The sequence below is a fragment of the Electrona antarctica genome (assembly GCF_951216825.1).
Source record: "Electrona antarctica genome assembly, chromosome: 6".
NCBI lineage: Eukaryota > Metazoa > Chordata > Actinopteri > Myctophiformes > Myctophidae > Electrona > Electrona antarctica.
Genome location: NC_136811.1, coordinates 34,758,341 through 34,778,576, shown reverse-complemented (window position 1 = coordinate 34,778,576; position 20,236 = coordinate 34,758,341). Strand labels below are relative to the sequence as shown.

Sequence of the window (20,236 nt, the reverse complement as noted above, 5' to 3'; positions counted from 1 at the left end):
CGGAGGCACAGCTGAGTGGCTGATCACTTATTTGGTTACTTGGAAACATATGGCCAGTGTTTCAGAAAGACTGCTATTTATTCTGAATAAATAAGGTAATATGACTTTTTAGAAAATCCAGTTTTGCACCAAATTTAGAGCACAGGGATTTTGTGAATAACTTGTGTACATTATGAAAAACGTTCAGCATTGATTCACTTTCACTTATTTACTTTACATACTATATTATTGCTGTTTAACTATTCGAGTTCTGTAGCGTGATATAGTTTCTGTAAAGTGCCAGATTTTTCCATTGCCTTTTGAAACTGCATTTTGTTAGCCACAATTATCCATGTTCACTCCATGTGTAGAATAACCCCCTTCCTTTACATGAGAGATCTGGGATACAGTGGGACATAGAATTGAACAAATGGGCTCACACAGCTTTAACCTGAACTATTATAGCTCGGTATATTGGTACCATAAAATGACATCTTTGAGTGCAGCTGTGCAGCTGGACGATGGGCGGTCGATAAAGTGCTGCTTTGCAAACTTCATTATGAAACACACAATTCTGGAGTGTCTGACTCAGAAGTGAAAATAAAAGAGCACACATTTTGCATGGTCAATAGGGACCACGGGTTGCCCACTCACTCCCACTCCAGCCAAACAATGAGACATTTTAGGAGCAATGTGTCATGTGTTTACATTAACGGGATACTGACGGCAGAGTGACAGCTATCGATAGCATTCTCATTCTGAAGCAAATCAGCCGGGCCATCGCCACATGAATTGTGCACACAGTCTGTTTATCACTGTCTGGCTATAGTGTTTGAATGGAGCCTGATAAGCAGCAGAGGCTAGTTTCCTTGTGAATTCTCAGTGTGTAAGAGTGAACGTGTGTAAAAGTTTATTGCATGTGGATATCTGTGTTTCTATATGTGTTTTGTAGGTCCTTTTCCCCCTCAGCCTCAGTCCCAACCCCAACCCCTCCTCCCACCTCCACACCCTACAATGAGAGACACAATCTCGCGCCAAAACAAGAAGCACAAAAAAAAGAAAAATCATATCTGCAGAACTGATTACATTCAACAAGATATTACATGGAAAATTCCTTCAACGAAGCTCCTGTTCTATACACAGTGGGCCCATTTTTCCTCACAACTCAATTGATTTTAATGAAAGGCCTTATTAAGGCGCCGATAAGTGTTCACTGATAACATCCCCGTCTCTTGTTTTCTCTTTTTCCCACCCCAGGCTTTGCCGCCGCAGTCACAGCAGCAACACCAGAACCCTATATCCCTCCAGCACCCCTCCCAGCCCCTACTATCCCAGCAGCCCTTGCAGCAGCATCAACATCAGCCCAATGCCGGCCCTCGACTACCCCCTCGCCAGCCCTCCACCGCGTCTCCGGCCGAGACCGAGGACGAAGGCAGCCGCGGAGGGGGCATCAAGTCCCGCACCGGTGGGGGTAAGATCTCCCTGGAGGCTCTGGGCATCCTGCAGAGCTTCATCCAGGACGTGGGCCTGTACCCAGACGAGGAGGCCATCCACACCTTGTCGGCTCAGCTGGACTTGCCCAAATTGACCATCATCAAGTTCTTCCAGAACCAGCGCTTCTACGTCAACCACCCGACCAAGGCGCCCAAGGAGCCCAGTAACAGCGTCACGGCGACCACGAACACCAGCACCAGCAGCGCCAGCAGCAGCCCTGCCTTTGAGGAGGACATGTCGGACTTCAGGGAGGGCGGAGAGCTGCTGAACGAGCTGGACGAGGGCACGCAGACCAACAGCACCATCTTCTCTATCAAGATCGAGGAGCACCTGGCGCGTGCTGAGGCACAGTCGGAGTCAGAGCATGAGACCAAGGAGTAGGACTCCTTTGTCAATGTGGTCCGAACAATGTACTGAGTGTTCTCATACACAGACAGACTGGTGGCTATGCTGGAAGGTAATGTTCTGGCCATTGCAGTACCACAACACTGCTAATTAAAGAGTAGTGTTTTTAATCAATGCAGCGTCTGGACTGTATGAATAGTGTTTATATCAATCAATTGCAGACTGACAGGCTATGCGAAGCAAGTGTTCTCACACTGGAAAGCCCATTTCTGACTGAGTAATACGAGTGTTATTTTCTTTTTGTAAAACTTGTATTATTAAACACTGTAAAGACTGATGCATCATTTAAATAATCTGCACACACACAGAAAAATGTAACTACGTTGCCGTGGATATTTGCTGACTGCACTCAATGTCTGTCATTTTACACTGATTTATTTTCTCTTTTTTGAGCTACTGATTATATCTAAAAAGAAATACAAATAAAAAAAGGAATTCCCCATGGGGTTTGATAGGACTTTAATAGGTGTTTATGTACAGTATGTTGTACATTAACTGGATTTTTAAAAAGCATATGAAATCAAGGACCAAGTGGTTGACAAGGCCTTAATGACGAGGTACTAAGTCTACAGCCTGCTGGCAGTTTAGTCATTCTTTTAAAATCGCAAAAAGTGATTATGGATCACTCCAACCTTTGGAACGCAAACACCCAAGCCCAGGTGCACCACAGAGAATAACTCAATCTCAGCATATTATTTGTTAGGGAAGAAATATAAATATATATATATAGACATATATTGTAACTTTAAAAAAAAAAAAGAAGAAAAAAAAAAGATACAGTCTTAAAGAAACTATGCCAACAAATGCCTTGTACTATATGGCACTGCCGAAGTTAGATTATGTTGCGAAACCTTTGTCACTGTAACGTTACGAATTACCACAGTTAGAAATGTGAATCACACACTGTTTATGTTGTCCTACATTATTTATTTGCAGTTCATGCAGTGTTTCTGATGTAATTACTTTTCCTGAAAAGTTTATGTTACATAGCGCTTTTTTTTTCTTCATCAATCATTTTTTTCTATTTATAAATGTAATTTTGATGGGCAGTAAAACAAAAAGTGTCTTAACGTTTTAAATGGAGAAATGTGCTTTAAAGGTTGCCTATAAAAAGTGCTGTATGTCAAGCAACTCATGCTACACGCTTCACAATTAATGTTGTATGCAATTTTTACTATCATGCAAATAAGCTTAGGTAAAATTACTAACCTATAGAACACCTTAGAAAGAAAAACATATGCAATCTGTGTGAAAATCGATGTCTGCGATGTGTCTTCCTTTGGTTAACAATCCAATTCAAAAGCTATTCCTGTATAAATATTCTGTATAAAAAAGTTTCTTTTTTATGAGTTTATTTCAATGAGAACACCAGTTATTTTGTTACGACTGACTGTTTTATAAGTGTTTCTCGGTTTCTTTATGCAGAAATGTCCTAACTAGGAGTGGTTATTGATTGTTAATTACACAATTAAACTGTTTGTATTGTACAACAGATTCTTGCCATTAACTTGACCAGATTCTCTTGATATCAGAAGGCTTTCACTTCTGAAAATGAAGAAACAAAGCAAATTGTTCTTGGTTTTTTGGAAATCACTGCTAAGAAAACCTATTTCAGTCTCAACTACTGAATTGTCCGGCTGCAATCACTGAAGACATGTATTTGTAATAATTGTAAATATCACATCTTATGAATCATTGATTGTTTATTGTAAATATATGAATTCTGTGCAAGAGCTCAACGTACAAATTGAAACCTTCCATCAACATTATGTTGTGCCTACTATCGTATCAGACCGACTCTTCTTCTTAATGCATCTTCCCTTCTCTTGCTGAGTATTTGAGAACACCTGTGAAATATGAAATAAATAAATGTTAGGTGTGAACACCTGTAACGGCAAAGCCCTCTACTGGGAGCTAACGTGTAAAACAGCACAGGTGTCCTGACCTTTCCCTAAACCCCAGGTGAAGCTGGGTGTCTACACACCAGAATATTACCCCTCGGCTGTTAACACCCTCTGATATGTGCCAGACACATCTGCATCCCCCCTCAATGTTTTTGCTCTTTTGTTTCATGAATAAAAAGCCAGAGTGTAACATTGTGTGTGTTCCAAGGGAAAGACAATAACACAACCGTATAGCACAGACATGTCATTATTTATAAATTTATTATGGAGAATCTGTGGGCACCAAATGTTACAATATGTTCCTGGTAGACTACACAGCACATTATGAGAAAGGCACCATTAAGCCTCATTATCTCCAGATTTTGACTGTGGGTGACTTACATTTATACTGACAAAGGTGAAAGCAGCAACGAGCAAAGGTACAGTAAATAGTGAAATACCTTTTCATTATAATTGCTGTCATATAGCTTGTACAGATACCTACATTCTATACCAGTGGTTCTCATCTTCAGCGTTGAGACTCCTCAACAGGTCACAGAATGATTCTGGTGGTCAAGATAATTGATGGAATAAAAAAACTGTAATTTGTTATTTGCAAATTGATTGTTTCGATTTGTATAAACTAAAGTGTTTTGTTTTTTTATTCTTGTGAAGTAATGAATACTACAATGAATTAAGTTAAATATATATATATATATATCCTGAAAAGGGAAAATAAAAATTCACTACTCTACATTCACAGCTGTTACAGGGAATCATGAGTAGGTGTCCATTCATTTGATTTATTTTGGAGAGGTCAAAAGATGAGAATGTTGAGAACCACTGTTATACTATTAGGCACTAGTAATTGTACTGTAATGAATGTTCCTGGTTTAATCGGTGGCTCACAGCAGAAGAAAGGCAAGCATACACAAGTTTTATTCAAAATACGTATTATGCTCTTAACTGGATCGCCATTGAATCAAGCACATTCCAAAAACACATTCCTGCATTCCAAAGACTTAATTCTGCAAGTGTCAAAAATAGGAATCATAATTGCCGTAGCAATGGTGGCTCTGAATAATCATTTTCCATTAACCCACACTTTTAATGCTGCCTCTATTGCTATCACACTATATAGAGGATTCTCATTTATATAGTCATTCTCACTCTGGCATGCTGCACTTACACTGGAGACATTGTGAGGTATAGACTACTGAGAAACATACTTCATGGTGGTCACCTTTGCAAACACGTTACCAAATGAACACCATTATACTACTGTTAATGCAGACTAGACTGGTGGGTGGTATTCTACAAGTGAAACAAGGTAAATGTCCTATCAGCCAAGATCAAGTTCAGCCAATGTTGCTAAACTCATCAACAAGATAATAAAAATCACACCCGTGTGAACTGAGTGGTGCAAGGTCTTATATAGCCTGATCAGCTGTGGTCTGACGTAATGTCAGTGACCATAGTAACCATGCTCATTTTTTTGGGTCCCACGTACAGGTACACACACGTACAGGTACACACATACATAGATACAGACAAAGCTGGTTGTTGGAGTGGTTTGCACCACTCAAAAACAAAGGGACAATAATAACCAGTAAGGCCGCGTTCGTGCACCACAAGGGGTGCACGCACCACAGTTTGGCACCACAAGGGGTGCACGCACCACAGTTTGGCACCACAAGGGGTGCACGCACCACAGTTTGGCACCACAAGGGGTGCACGCACCACAGTTTGTGCACCACAAGGGGTGCACGCACCACAGTTTGGCACCACAAGGGGTGCACGCACCACAGTTTGGCACCACAAGGGGTGCACGCACCACAGTTTGTGCACCACAAGGGGTGCACGCACCACAGTTTGGGAACCCCTGAATTACAACACAAAGAAACAATAGGCCTAATGGAATGTCATTAATTACTGGGATAAAATACCTACTATAGGCCTATGCCAAAGAAGAACTTTGTTTACTTTACATCAGAGGTGCCCAAAAGGTAGATTGTGATCTACCAGTAGATCACAAAGGCTGTGCAGGTAGACCACATCACATGCCCTAAAATATATTATTTAAATGTAAAATGAAAAATGCATCTGTCACTTGAATTAAGGTGACTTGATTGATTCAAAAAGGGCCTGTCTGCTCAAACCCACAATGCAATTTGTTTTCAAGTATTGTATCACAAACATCAGTTCATCAAATTCAAAGTTTTCTTCCTGTATTTCCCATTCCATGTGCGTTATATGTAATGCCATTGCCGCTATTCCAAAGTACATTGTTTAACTATTTTCAGCAATTCGATAATATTATTTTTGGTGGGTAGAACTTGTTGAGCTTGTCATTTTTAAAGTAGCTCTCAAGTAAAACAAAAAGTGTGTGCACCGCTGCTTTACATGCTACAATGAAAACAAATCTCCAGGTTATTCAAACAAGACAATTGTCAAGTCAGAATGCTGGATACCCAAGTGCAGACTTGAGTATTATTATTATTATTTTTAATCAATGGTGTGTTTAAAGGTGTAATTATTACAGATATCTTTGGCCTGTTTAATATCCACTAGACAGGTGCCCAGCTGTAGAGCACCGAGTCAGTAACGATGGAAGTTGGAGATCCATGCCCCACCCAGTTGGAGTTTATGCAGATGTCAGTGGAGTGCATATCTCTGCCAGGCTGGGTGGACTAAGCATTGCAAGTTGTGGGTTGTCAGCCATGAGGACACAAGGAAGCTGTAGGGAGAAAGAGTGCTCATATTACATACATGCTTTAACTTTTCGCATTTTTGGTGCACCATAATGGTGGGGGTGTGCTCAGGGAGGCCACTTAACATACGATTCCAATTTGGGGTTGATTGGATTAGAATGAAAAAAAGGCCTGCTTCCACTAATTTTGGAAGTTCATCGAGTGTCCAGACCCGACATTGAGATGGTTTTGCACTATAGACAACTTTTCCCCAACTGAATACACAGAGAAACAAAACTAAACTGTTAGCTCAATGTCAATTAAGAATTAAGCTATTCGATAATAATAATAATAATAATAATAATAATAATAATAATAATAATAATAATAATAATAATAATAATAATAATAATAATAATAATAATAATAATAACATATTTAGCCGTCTGCAAACTTCCCATGCAAACTGCTAGCCTAGCCACTTAGCAGTCTCTGCAAGCACAGCTGATTTTTGAGTGGTGCTAGCACTACTCCTATGCGGAGCTATGTGTGTATGTTTGTATCTGTACATCGTACGTGTATGTGTGTATGTGTACGTACGTGTCCGTTCTGCAAGTGCTGCAACACCTAAAGTGGCCAGTAGAGCACACACGCACGCACGCACACACACACACACACACACACACACACACACACACACACACACACACACACACACACACACACACACACACACACACACACACACACACACACACACACACTACACACACACAGGCCAGGGAGGAGTACAGTACAGTACAGTACAGTACAGTACAGTACAGTACAGTACAGTACAGTACAGTACAGTACAGTACAGTACAGTACAGTACAGTACAGTACAGATCGGTCTAATTTTGTTTTATATTTTGAATAATGTGCTGTCATGCTCGTTTGAGCATGGGTAGAGAGTCTAATCAGATTGCTTGGTCGTCGCTATCTATAATTGTCACCAATACCTTAGCCTCGGCTGCCCATAAGTCCGACCTATGTCAGTTAAGACTGAGGTCAGGGTTAGCGACCTATGGCCAGTTAAGACTGAGGTCAGGGGCCCAGGCGGTGGCGTAACCGTCTGGGCACCCGACTGGTAATCCAGTCGCAGTGTGCCGCGGGTTCGACTCCCGAGCCCGACACGGCCTTTACTGCATGTCTTCCCCCATCTCTCTCCCGTTTCCTGTCAGCCTACTGTCTGTCCCTTCAAAAACCAATAAAAGGCGTAAGCCGCAAAAAAAATATCTTAAAAAAAAAAGAAAAAAAGACTGAGGTCAGGGTTAGCGACCTACGTGGCCGGTTAAGACTGAGGTCAGGGTTAGCGACCTACGTGGCCAGTTAAGACTGAGGTCAGGGTTAGCGACCTACGTGGCCGGTTAAGACTGAGGTCAGGGTTAGCGACCTACGTGGCCGGTTAAGACTGAGGTGTGGCCGGTTAAGACTGAGGTCAGGGTTAGCAACCTACGTGGCCGGTTAAGACTGAGGTGTGGCCGGTTAAGACTGAGGTCAGGGTTAGCAACCTACGTGGCCGGTTAAGTCTGAGGTGTGGCCGGTTAAGACTGAGGTTAGGGATATCGACCTACGTGACTGGTTAAGACCGAGGGTTAGGGTTAGGGTTGTGGATGTCTGTTGTGTACTTTTATTTTATGGTGTCGTCCAAGTGTTTTCTGTTTTACCTGTTTTGTCTCACCAGTCACCAGTCCTGTGATTTGCAAGTGTTGTTCACATGCATGTGTCTTGTTTAGCTATAGACAATCATGCGTATTAATTTGGTTTCATCTGTGTCATGTTTGTCGGTGTCTATTTAAACCTCCTTGTGTTAGCTGTTCTTTGCCAGTTTGTCATATTTGTCATCTGTGAGTAAGCCTGTTCCAGATCTGTATATCTATGTATGCCTACAGTATCTTAAGTTTAGTGTTTTCCCACTGCCAACATTCCACAATATGCTTCACTCTCGTTTTGAGCGACCTGCCAGTGCCATTGGCACCTGAGCATGGGTCCTGCTTCTTTGACAGATCTCTCTGTACTACCATTGTGTAATTCTTGGCCTGTAAATCTGTGGAAGAAAGCCTCAGTGAAGCAAGGATGAGGAACCTGTCTTCTTGGGGTGTTGTCTTCCTGGGACTTCACCAACCTCACAGAACTTGGTCCCAAGTTTGGAAATGTACCAGGGCTGATTCCAAATAATGCTGCCACTCTGCGTAACGGGACACCAGTTTCCACTTGCCCTATTGCGCCGGCCTTATCCTGAAGGATAAGGACAAACATGGCATCTTTTCATCGGGTCAGTGTTGCTGGAGCTGGACCCATGCTCAGGTCATTTAAGTCATTTATCTGTAAATACTCATGTATCTTTACTTCAACTACAACAATATATACAAATAAATGTCTTTGGCATGTAGTGCGGTGACTGCGCACATTTTTGTTCATCAAATCTAAAACTTTGGCAGCCCTGTATCAGCCCTGTATCAGCCCTGTATCAGCCCTGTATCAAGGCCCTGTATCAGCCCTGTATCAGCCCTGTATCAGCCCTGTATCAGCCCTGTATCAAGGCCCTGTATCAGCCCTGTATCAGCCCTGTATCAGCCCTGTATCAGCCCTGTATCAGCCCTGTATCAGCCCTGTATCAGCCCTGTATCAAGGCCCTGTATCAGCCCTGTATCAGCCCTGTATCAGCCCTGTATCAGCCCTGTATCAGCCCTGTATCAGCCCTGTATCAGCCCTGTATCAAGGCCCTGTATCAGCCCTGTATCAGCCCTGTATCAGCCCTGTATCAGCCCTGTATCAGCCCTGTATCAAGGCCCTGTATCAGCCCTGTATCAAGTGGGCTATAAAAGACCCAAACACCATGGAACACAGAAACACTGTACAGAAGTACTTTAGTTAGTGTTCCTCTATCAACACACCATTTACACACCAACCTAAGCGTACTGTATTTAATACTTTAGTTAGTGTTCCTCTATCAACACACCATTTACACACCAACCTAAGCGTACTGTATTTAAAGCCCTAGTTAGTGTTCCTCTATCAACACACCATTTACACACCAACCTAAGCGTACTGTATTTAAAGCCCTAGTGGAGTTGATTTATAGGCCAAAGCTTTGCTAATGTTTCTGCTACGTTTGCCTCCAGATTAATTGGGGCGTTACACCCAGGTTGCTGCGGCACAACAACGGAAATTTGGTCTGCCTACATGCTATATGCAGGGGAGTCCTCAGTTCCTACCCAAGAGCCCTTGGGAAAGCGCAGTAAATCAAACAGGAAATGCGGCAGAAAGCCTAATAAAGTTATTCTAATGTTGATAGAAATCTCAACAGAATCGCCCAGCTTAATTCAGGAAGCACACTCTTCAAATGATGCGCTTGGTAAGGCCAAACATTTTGGAACACCTCTCTGGAAATGTGAAGAAACAGAAACAGAAGGTTGGTGTGAGGACATTAATAACATTAATCGTGGGGTTGCTTTCTTTCCTGCACTCTTGCTCTTTGCCTTCCGGTTTTAAGAGACAAAATTAAACATGGAACAACTCAGGGGGATTGAACCATCCTTCTGTACACATTAATTTGAACAACATTACACACATGAATATGTATCTGAAGAAGAAAAAGGTTGACACCTGGCCTTGAATTATAATTCATTTTATTATCTTGTTTTAATTTTCAGTATGCTGCTCAACATGTGTTCAGTCAGATGATATTCATGTAACTTTGGAAGAAATGTATGTACAGCTGCTATGGTTGAGCGGTGGAAATATCAAAATGTTGCTCAAATTTAAATAACCTCTGATTCATTGTAAAGTTGGAGTTATCCTTTATTGCATATGGTCCCAGTTACAGTAGATATCTTATGTGGGACAGGCATTTTGACTGGCCCTGTTTGACCCAGACATAACAAACATTGTTTGAAGGGAGAAGCAGACATGGCAAAACTATGGAGGGCTCTGCGGTACTATGTATGTATTCATCTGTTCTGGTACATGTAGGCCTACAGTATATTTCCTGATGAAGATTGAATAAGATCGTTTTCACATTTCAGTTCATCTTTTTCTTTCTTTTCTGTCCTTTTTTTTTGTTGAGCTTCGGAATTACAATTATAGGGTTACCTTCAAAGTATGTCTCATTATACAGGGAAACCATGGTTTTTCCGTCAGCGTTCGTCAGTCGAGTAATAATGTCCTCGTGAAGTCTCATTCCTTTGCTCTCAGAAAACAGAGCCACAGCAGTGATTTGATTCAATACATTTTCTGAGAATGTAAAGTATGCTTCACCTTGCATGGGACAAGTGGGCCACATGTTTCAACGAGAAATTGGACACTAGTCCTGCATATGTGCATTATGTGGATGATTATGCAGTCTTGTGCAAAGGTTAAAATGTCATTTACATTGCATGCTATTTAGACAGATGCCGGTTAATTTGTTGACCTCGCATCCTATAGTTTCAAATTCAATGTACACATTTTTTGATAATATAGCCTACTGTTTAGAATATATGATGCTAGGTTCTTAGTTTATCTATGATCCTAGATTACTGAGGCACTAAGCTGTTTCTATGCATTTCATGTACTGTATATGTTTACCTTGCTTATGCTTACTGTCGCTCTGGATAAAGTGCATCCTCTAAATGCCTACATTGAAAATGCCTACATTGATAATGCCTACAACCATATATGTAAATATGGTTGTTGTCACTTAACCACATACTATAATATACTGTATAGTAGGCCCTATTTTGAACTTCATTGTACAGCATTGTCAAAACAAATATACAAGCTCACAACGCATCACATCTTTTACCTATTTTGTGCCTAGAATGACATGGACAAAAACGCCCAACGTGGGAGGCATCCTTTGGTGAGGGATGTGTTAAAACGACCGGATTAAGGTTGGTGAGGGGTGTGTTAAAACGACCGGATTAAGGTTGGTGAGGGGTGTGTTAAAACGACCGGATTAAGGTTGGTGAGGGGTGTGTTAAAACGACCGGATTAAGGTTGGTGAGGGGTGCGTTAAAACGACCGGATTAAGGTTGGTGAGGGGTGTGTTAAAACGACCGGATTAATGTTGGTGCGTTAAAACGACCGGATTAAGGTTGGTGAGGGGTGTGTTAAAACGACCGGATTAAGGTTGGTGAGGGGTGCGTTAAAACGACCGGATTAAGGTTGGTGAGGGATGCGTTAAAACGACCGGATTAAGGTTGGTGAGGGGTGCGTTAAAACGACCGGATTAAGGTTGGTGAGGGGTGCGTTAAAACGACCGGATTAAGGTTGGTGAGGGGTGCGTTAAGGGTTGGGTTAGGGTTAAGGTTAGGTTTCGGTGTGCTGCCACGTGGGAGGTTAGGGTTAGGGTGAGGGTTTGAGATATCTGACGTTATGCCAGTTTGAAAGTGGTTAAGTTGTCTGGTCATACCGTAGACCACAGTGCCCATACTGTAGGCTACACAGAAGAAAAACATGATAATTACAGTGACAATAAAACTCAAATGCTGTTTACAGAGTTGGTGGCCTGTTTTAGGCCAGAGTTTCTATAGGAGGAATTGCATGAGCTGAAGTGGCCTCTTGTTATTTTGAAGTACTAATTGAGCCCATTCTCCTTTTCTAAACCTGTCTCCCCGCATTCATTTTAATGCAATAACTCATCGATGAACAACAGCACTCGGCAGAAGCTACTTGTCATGATGGTTCCACTTAATGCAGTGACCAAAACAGACTCAACAGTGAAAGTTACATCACATATCTCAAAACTAGTGGTTCATTATTGTCCTTAAAAAACACAGCCACTCATCAAATGATTTGCTTTGTATATCAACCTTGACAGAGTACATTCTGCAGATAAGCTGGATCATTTTCCTTTGCAAAGCAAACCATTACTGTACCTACGTAGCTAACAGACTAATTGGTTGAGGCATACAGTACAGTATACAGCACATGCGTACCTTGAGATCTTGAGTGCACAATCAATTTGTGTGTGTGTGTGTGCGTGCGTGCGTGCGTGCGTGCGTGCGTGCGTGCGTGCGTGCATGCGTGCGTGCGTGCGTGCGTACTGTACATGCGTGCGTGCGTGCGTGCGTACCTGGCTCTTGGAGGCCGCCACCTTGGTGAACAGAGCCTGGGACACCTTGGCTCTCTTCATCTCCTGCTGGATCTCAGCATAGATGGTGGAGTTGATGTTGAGGATGGAGCTACACTGTCGTACGACGAAATAGCAAATATGCTTTAGATTGAGGGCCAAAAAAGGGACAATAAACAACCAGCACAATTCAGTTCAGTCTCTGCTGTGATATGTTCGTTCTGTTCATAACATTTACATCTTGCCTACCTTATTCATTGCATTGAAATGAAACATGGGTGCACATTAGGGGTGGGACGATATGGGTTCCTCACGATACGATATATATCGCGATATTAGGCCCTTGATAACGATAATATCACGATATTCGATATATTGCGATATTTGCGATATTTCGATATATTGTATGAAATTTCATCAACGATATATCACGATATCTGCAACTACAAAATACTTGGAACTGAAAAAATGCAGCATTTTGTATTCCCACAAAGCTGTTTGGAGACTTTGGACAAATCACCATCCAGTAATTCAGTACTTCTGGTTGCTGTGGAATCTGAGTGGGATTTGCTTTATTTTAGCTGTCATTTCCTCCTTTTCTAAACATGTTGTTCATCACTTCATTATGAACAACATTTAAAATTAAAAAAATATATATATCGATATTTTAATAATCAATATCGATTATTTATCGCGGGAGGACGTATCGATATATATCGCCATATCGATATTTCAGCACACCCCTAGTGCACATGTGGCGCGTGTGTGTGGGGGGGTTATGATCTCCTAATCATGGTATAGTGATCCAGTGGAGACAGTGCAAGTCAACGCTTCCTATAGGTAATCTGCATGTGAGCTGAGGTGTACATACTTTATGCAGACACTCCCTTCCTCTGATCATAATTGCATGGTGACAGATGGGCAATGGAGGAGCGTAAAAGTATACAGCATGCATAGAAATGTGCTCATAGTTCCAAACACAGCAACATCAAACTGATCAGGTGTTTTCTTTTCTTTTTTTCTTTTGCGGGGGTCTTGATAAGTAACCTGTTATGGGTTGATAACATTCGAACTGGGTGTTCTGCACCGTTGTGTGAAAAACAAATGGGCTTCAAAGACAATAATCTTATGCTGTGTTCACACAGGCAGATGCAAAAGATACAAAGATGCAACGCTACACAGCGTATTTGTAAAGACGATGGGAGTATCATGTGGAGCAGTTATACATCATTGCGTCTTTGCATCGTCAGGTCGCTGGCTTCCATTGACAATGAAAGGTAGACTGCATCTTTGCGTCTGCCCGTGTGAACGCAACAGACTCATAACTTCAGTTTCGCACTTTGAGAACCATTGCTGTACACTATTTATTTTTCCTAGGATAGCTGCATTTTTTACGTCTTGTGATTGGTTGTCAGTAGAGTAGGGAGCGCTGGGCTCTGTTTTGGACCGCACACAAGTGGTAATATGCCTAACCTCACAAAACTATGCCTAACTAAACCTATACCTAACCTTAACCTAACCATAACATTGTTGGTAGGCCTGAGGTCGTGTTACATTAATTTAAACCCAAATTCCAAATGTACTTTGTCAATGAATTTAGCTTTCTCTCTCCATTCTGTCATAAACTATAGTAAAACCAAACCAAAACAGGGCGGCGGTGGCTCAGGGGGTAGAGTGGCTGGATGGTAACTGCAAGGTTGCCAGTTCAAACCCGGGCTCCCCCAGAGTTGGGGTCGAAGTGTCCTTGCACTATATACTTCTAAAACTATGAAACATTTCAAAGATTTCTTTTCAGGCAAACATGTCCACCGTAAGATGAACCTAAATAGGTTTGAATGGGGTTTCTAGGTGTAAGTATGTAGGACTAGTAGCATGGCAAAGTTTGTGCTATTGCGATTGAGAATGCATTGGGCGTTTAAGTTAAATACGGGGGGGACATATTTTGACAGCAGAAACATACAGCATCATAATTTCTCCCCCCTCCCTAGATCTTGTTGAGCTGGTCATTTTGAAAGTAGATCTCATGTCATAAATGTGTGGGCACCCCTGCACTAGAGACTATAGCAAGGCAGCTGGCAGTACTGGGTTTTGAGTTTGTATTAGAAGGTGAAGCTCCGCCCGTGCGGGCGGTGCTTTCCTTGGCTACTAATTAGTAGGGTGGGGCTTCGCCCTGCCCTAATAGTAGTAGCCGGCGGGGTAAAACAAGCGCTCCTTACCGCAGCTATCCTAGGAAAAAAAAACTCACAACGCTGTATCTTTTTTTTTTTTTATCAATGAACTGCCCACATCCCCCACCCACTTCCCTCTTCCCTTCCTGGTAAGCAAGCATCTGCAGAAAGCGCTAGAAACGAGGTAGGGAGCAGAAGCAGTTAAATTGCCTTTAACAGCTGTGCAGGGTATGAATAAGTCGTTAGCTCTGTGCATTTTAAGTCATCAAGTCCCGAACCTCCTCACCTACCCCTCATTTGCAAAGGGGACAGGAGGGAGGTGCTAATTAACGTGATAAAGAGAACAAATCTTATCAAATCTCATGGTGGGTTTTTTATAAGGGGTTGGGAGGACACACAGGGTTGTGTGGAGATAAAACCCACGGTTACATATGTATTCTCAAACACTCTGGGAAGGTGTTACTTTCATGTTTAATTAATTAAGCATTCTCTTTAACTGTATCTTGACAAATACAAGCCAATTAGAAGGAGAGGAAAAAAATATTTATTGCTATGATTTCAAGGGGATGGTAAGTCAAGTCCTCTGGTATCATACCATAACCATACGTTACTACTATGCATTCATTAGACATCAACGTATTGTTTGTGAGGAGCAGAATAGGGTTATGTTACTGATAGATAAGAATACTTTTAAACTGCTAAGATAATTCACTTTACTTTACGTTACTCCAGTCCTTACTAAGTGTAGCACTATCCCTATAGTTCATTAAAGGGGTGACCATGTTTGAGGCCTAATGTTTGTCCAGAAGCCTGATTTGAGTGTTTGTTGGGGACCTGGAGGCATGAGGTGTACAGCCTAGTACTTGGTAAGAAAACCAATCTTGATGCGTTGATTATTCATTTTTATTATATGGGGATATATTTTAATTAGGGGCATTTTATATTCCATTTACAGAGTTCGGCAGGTGTGATGTTTTGTGAGGGGGGGCTGGGATGCTGCCGGAGTCAGTAAAGGGTAGGGCAATGGGTTTGAAGAGGGTTTTGAAGAACCTAATTTACCCTCTATTTACAGAGCCTCCACAGCCATGGCTGTGGGATTCGGAGCCTTGAGTATATTGACTGGGTATGTTTTGGCATTTGTATATTTTAACCAGATGTATGTATCTATTGTAGGAGGACAACTTTTTTTAATTTTATTTAACCTTTATTTAACCAGTAAAAACACATTGAGACTGCGTCTCTTTTACAAGTGGGAACTGGCCAAGAGGCAGAAATAAAATTACACTTCAATACCACATCGTCAATGTTACATTTTGGACCAGCAAATACAACATCCAGAATACATCTTACAGTACCAGGCAAAATACACCATATACACATACAACTACTAACCTAACCAACAACCTTTCACTGTTTTTCCCTGCAACATGCCATATTGTATTTACCAGATTGTTTGCTGGGCCATATGCCACAGTGGTGTTGAGGACATAGCCGTATATCCTGGGCCATGGTTTGGATTTTGTTTGCTGTGATTACTTTATTTGCTTTGGTTTTGTGTATTTTTGTGTATTTGTGTATTTTTCTGAAATTAAATTTAAATAAACCACAAAATAAAAAGTCAACAGAAGTCATGGGTTTAAACTAGAGATGACAAAATATCTGAGTTAACTGAGTTAGTTAATTTGTGAAATTAATTAGATTAGATTTTTTAACGCTAATGCATGCTTAGATGACCCGCCCCATACATCCCATAATCCAGTCCATTCTACAGTAGTCATCACTCTGGTATCTGATGATGGCTGATAGATCCAAACAAGAGGGAAAGAGAATAAAAACACAAGTTACTGTACATACAAATGTATATAACCGCCTTCTGTCATTTATCTTTCCATTCCCATAACAAAATACAGAAAAACATTGCATGTTTTGGACATAGTTCAAATGGTGATTAATCATGATTAATACATTTTTAAGCTGTGATTAATCTGATTACATGTTTTTATCCTTTGACAGCTATATAGTTTAAATATGTCATCTCTGGAATGTCATGTGATTGGTTTGCTAACCCATGTCTTCTGTCAGATGGCTGCAAATCTTTATTTGTCATCAGGAATATTCCCTGAAATGTACCGTAAATAGGTCTTGAGGACTGAGGAGGCAAATCACTGGTAAAAGGTTTCCCTGGATGTCAATTCCTGCTCCCATTAATACCTGACATCGTGCAAGAAATGTCTAGAACAGGATACAGATCTTACACTGTATGTCCCGTCTAAAGTAGACCAATCACAGCTCATGCATGCCGTCATGAAACAGAACCACCTCCAGCCACAAAAGTCAAATGCCTGGTAAAGTGAAACTTGCATGGATCGTAATGAAAAATCTAATCTAAGCATGATATATATATATATATTTTAAGAACTGTTAAATCTCCCAGTAATAATCGATGCAAGGCAATGCAAGTGTGTGGACTAGCCAACATCAACTCAGGACTCCTAAATCTCTTCCACACCCTCCGGTCTAGCATCAGGGCTTTGAGCCTTGCATTGTGAGCTCTGCTGTCTCACTGCAGTGTATCTACGTAACATCAAGGGGCCAGTGAGGCTATTCAACGTTGAAGCTCTGGGCCCTAGTGGTAGGAGGAGGGACTACAGGCAGACCCGTGGATTCATGACCGGGAAACCCCGTGCAGCTGGGCTTCAACATTGAGCGCTTGGTTGCACTTCCGCATTTGACCAACAAAATTTGGTGGTCAAATGCGGAAGTAGACGTTCTGAGACGGTACTTCCGGCAGTCTTCCGGGTGCTTCAAAACGCAACTGAGCAACTTCCACTGACATGAATAGCTGGGGGGGGGGGGCGGAGCTTCGCGCCAGTTCAGTCTCTATCCTTTTATATACTCTATGCGTAACATACAGTAGGTGGTGCGCCTCCCTCTTTTCCTGGCTGTGCCCTGGGTTGGCTCCCACAGTGTCAGTTTGCTTGCCACCAGTTCCGGGTGCCTAATGCAGTGCCAGCCTCATCTTTCTCTCTCTGACCTGGTCTATGACCCGTGGTAGGTCCCCATTGAGGTCCACCTTTCTGATGTCACCCGATTCCACTGTTATCAATAGACAAGACCGCATTGATCACTTAGGATCAGTACCATTGTTTTCGACGAGTATGGGCATGCTCTGCCGACTGATAAAAAAACCCCGACAGGATTAAGGTTGGCGAACATGCATTAATATTAAGACCGCGCTGCGACATGCTTGCGGTTAAGTTTAGGGGAGGGTATGAGGAGGCTTGTCGTTTTTAGTAGGCAGTAGACCAAAACGACAGGATTGAGGTTGGCGAACATGCGTTAATATTAGGACCGCGCTGCGTTAGGTTTAGGGGAGGGTATGAGGAGGCTTGTCATTTTCAGTAGGCTCCCAGCATGTCCAGTAGACCTGAGTAGACCGATAAGATCGGTTAACGTGTCATCAACGCCAATCGCAGCCAGTAGGCTCCAGACGAGCCGATCGGCGTAATAAGATCGGCGTAATAAGTAACCTACTGGGAATTATCGGTTGATTTTCGGTCCTCCCATGTGACACCTACTGCCATTTAGTAGCATTCTTTCTAGTAACATTTATAAAGCCCACTCCACACCAATGATTTGCCATGCAACTCCTTGCAAAATGCAACTAGTTGCAACCATTATCCCCAATGGCAGTTGCAAGCAGTTGCATTGGTGCGGTTGACCTTAAAACAGTTTTGTTGCAAGGAGTTGCGACTAGTTACATTGGTGGGGTTTATGTAGATGACATGCAGGGCCCTTTCCAGCTGTGTGCACTATGTAGAGCCAGTTTCCTTCATGTCTGTCTGTCTGTGAGCAGCTAATCTCTGGCAGTTTTTTTTTTTAAGATATTTTTTTGTGGCTTTAGCCTTTATTTCTTTGTAGAGAGATAGAATCACTGTCGGCTGACAGGAGATGGGGGGTGACATGCAGTAAAGGACGTCGGGATCGGGAGTCGAACCCGCGGCACACTGCCAGACTGGATTGCCAGCCAAGGTGCCTGGACCCACGGCCCAGGCCTAATCTCTGGCATTTTATTTTATTTATTTCAGAAGCCTAAGCACAAACTGCAGACTTTTTTTTTTTTAAACAAAATATGAGAACGGAAACCATTGCCACCATGCAGAACAGTCTTTCAAAGCCTTTACTTCAGTGAATTATGAAAGTATATATTCTTGGTTTAGATTGTCAAATATATATTTCAGGTTCATTAATCTTACTCATTGCACTTCTTGGCTTTGTGTTGTTGGCTGAATATTTTCAGCAGACTAATGTCTCCTTTTGGCGTAAACAGAAACAAACGCATTGAATTTTTATACACTTTCTCATATTATTTATATATATATATATATATATATATATACACTGTATATATATATATATTGTGTGTGTGTGTGTGTGTGTGTGTGTGTGTGTGTGTGTGTGTGTGTGTGTGTGTGTGTGTGTGTGACTGTGTGTGTATATACACACACACACACTGCAGTGCACACACACACAAAGGGTGCACATTCAGATCAGCGGCCAGGAGTTAAGCACTTGTTGCATCCACACATACATAGGTTTCTCTAATATTAGCCCTAGTTTTGTGTCTATCTCTTCAGTAACCATTAACCACAGCCTGCTACAGGGCTGCTACACACAGTATACTATAATGTAATATTAAAAACAAGACTGACCTCAGAATGCACAGAGATGTTAACAGCGTTGAGATCCCCTGATACCATTGCAATAAAAATGCATAAAATGCCTTTTGTGCTCCAACATTTCCTCCCATTGAAAACCACTGGTGAATTATCCTTCTCTCAGAGTATGCCATGGCCTTTCAATTACCTTGTGGCAAAGTGAATGAATTCTCTTAAAATAACTACATTACACACTGTGAGTGTGCCACCATGTGTTTGGGAACCACAATGGAACAAGTGTTCAGTGGCGGGTTAAATTACAAACATTGCCTAATGTGTCATGATTTGACTTGAGTGGGAGAACTCTGGTTGAACACATTCGCTAACTACACTCATAATGAATGTACAAGTTGAACAGAGCTCTCATGGTCAGCCGGATTTTTTTCTTCCCACCATCGAGACATGAAATCCTATATGTTTAATTTATAGGCGTCAGTGCGCTTAATTGCATTGAGATGGCCCATCTAGACTAAATCCGCGCTGCATATAATCAGAAATTTACAACTTTTCCATCTCAAGTGCCGCCCAAAGAAGTGGCAGCAGAACATACGGGGAACGGGGATGAGGAAAGTATGTGTGAATTTTAATTGTGCTCGCAGCAACATAGCCAGCGAGTACTGTGACACACACTGGTGTTCCCTGAGGTATAAAATTTTAAAATGAACTAAGTAAAAAAGAAAGTTGCCATAAATATGTGTGTCTGTTTGTGAACTGGGGGGTGGGGTGGGGGGGTGACAGCGAAGAGAGAGAAAGAGAGAGATGGAGAGATTCAATTCCCCAAAGATGGTTTATTATTCCGTGCTAA

At 41.9% G+C, this 20,236-nt stretch overlaps 1 protein-coding gene across 3 annotated transcripts in view; it reads left to right on the top strand.

Moving 5' to 3' along the window:
• satb1b (SATB homeobox 1b) overlaps window positions 1–4,441 on the top strand; it is a 68,525-nt gene extending 64,084 nt beyond the window's left edge. For all 3 annotated transcript variants that reach the window (XM_079504041.1, XM_079504042.1, XM_079504040.1), the window contains exon 14: window positions 1,237–4,441. In XM_079504041.1, coding sequence (XP_079360167.1) covers window positions 1,237–1,854 — 618 coding nt within the window. In that variant the 3' untranslated portion in view covers window positions 1,855–4,441. The remainder of the gene's footprint in view (window positions 1–1,236) is intronic.
• The last annotated feature ends 15,795 nt before the right edge of the window (window positions 4,442–20,236 follow it).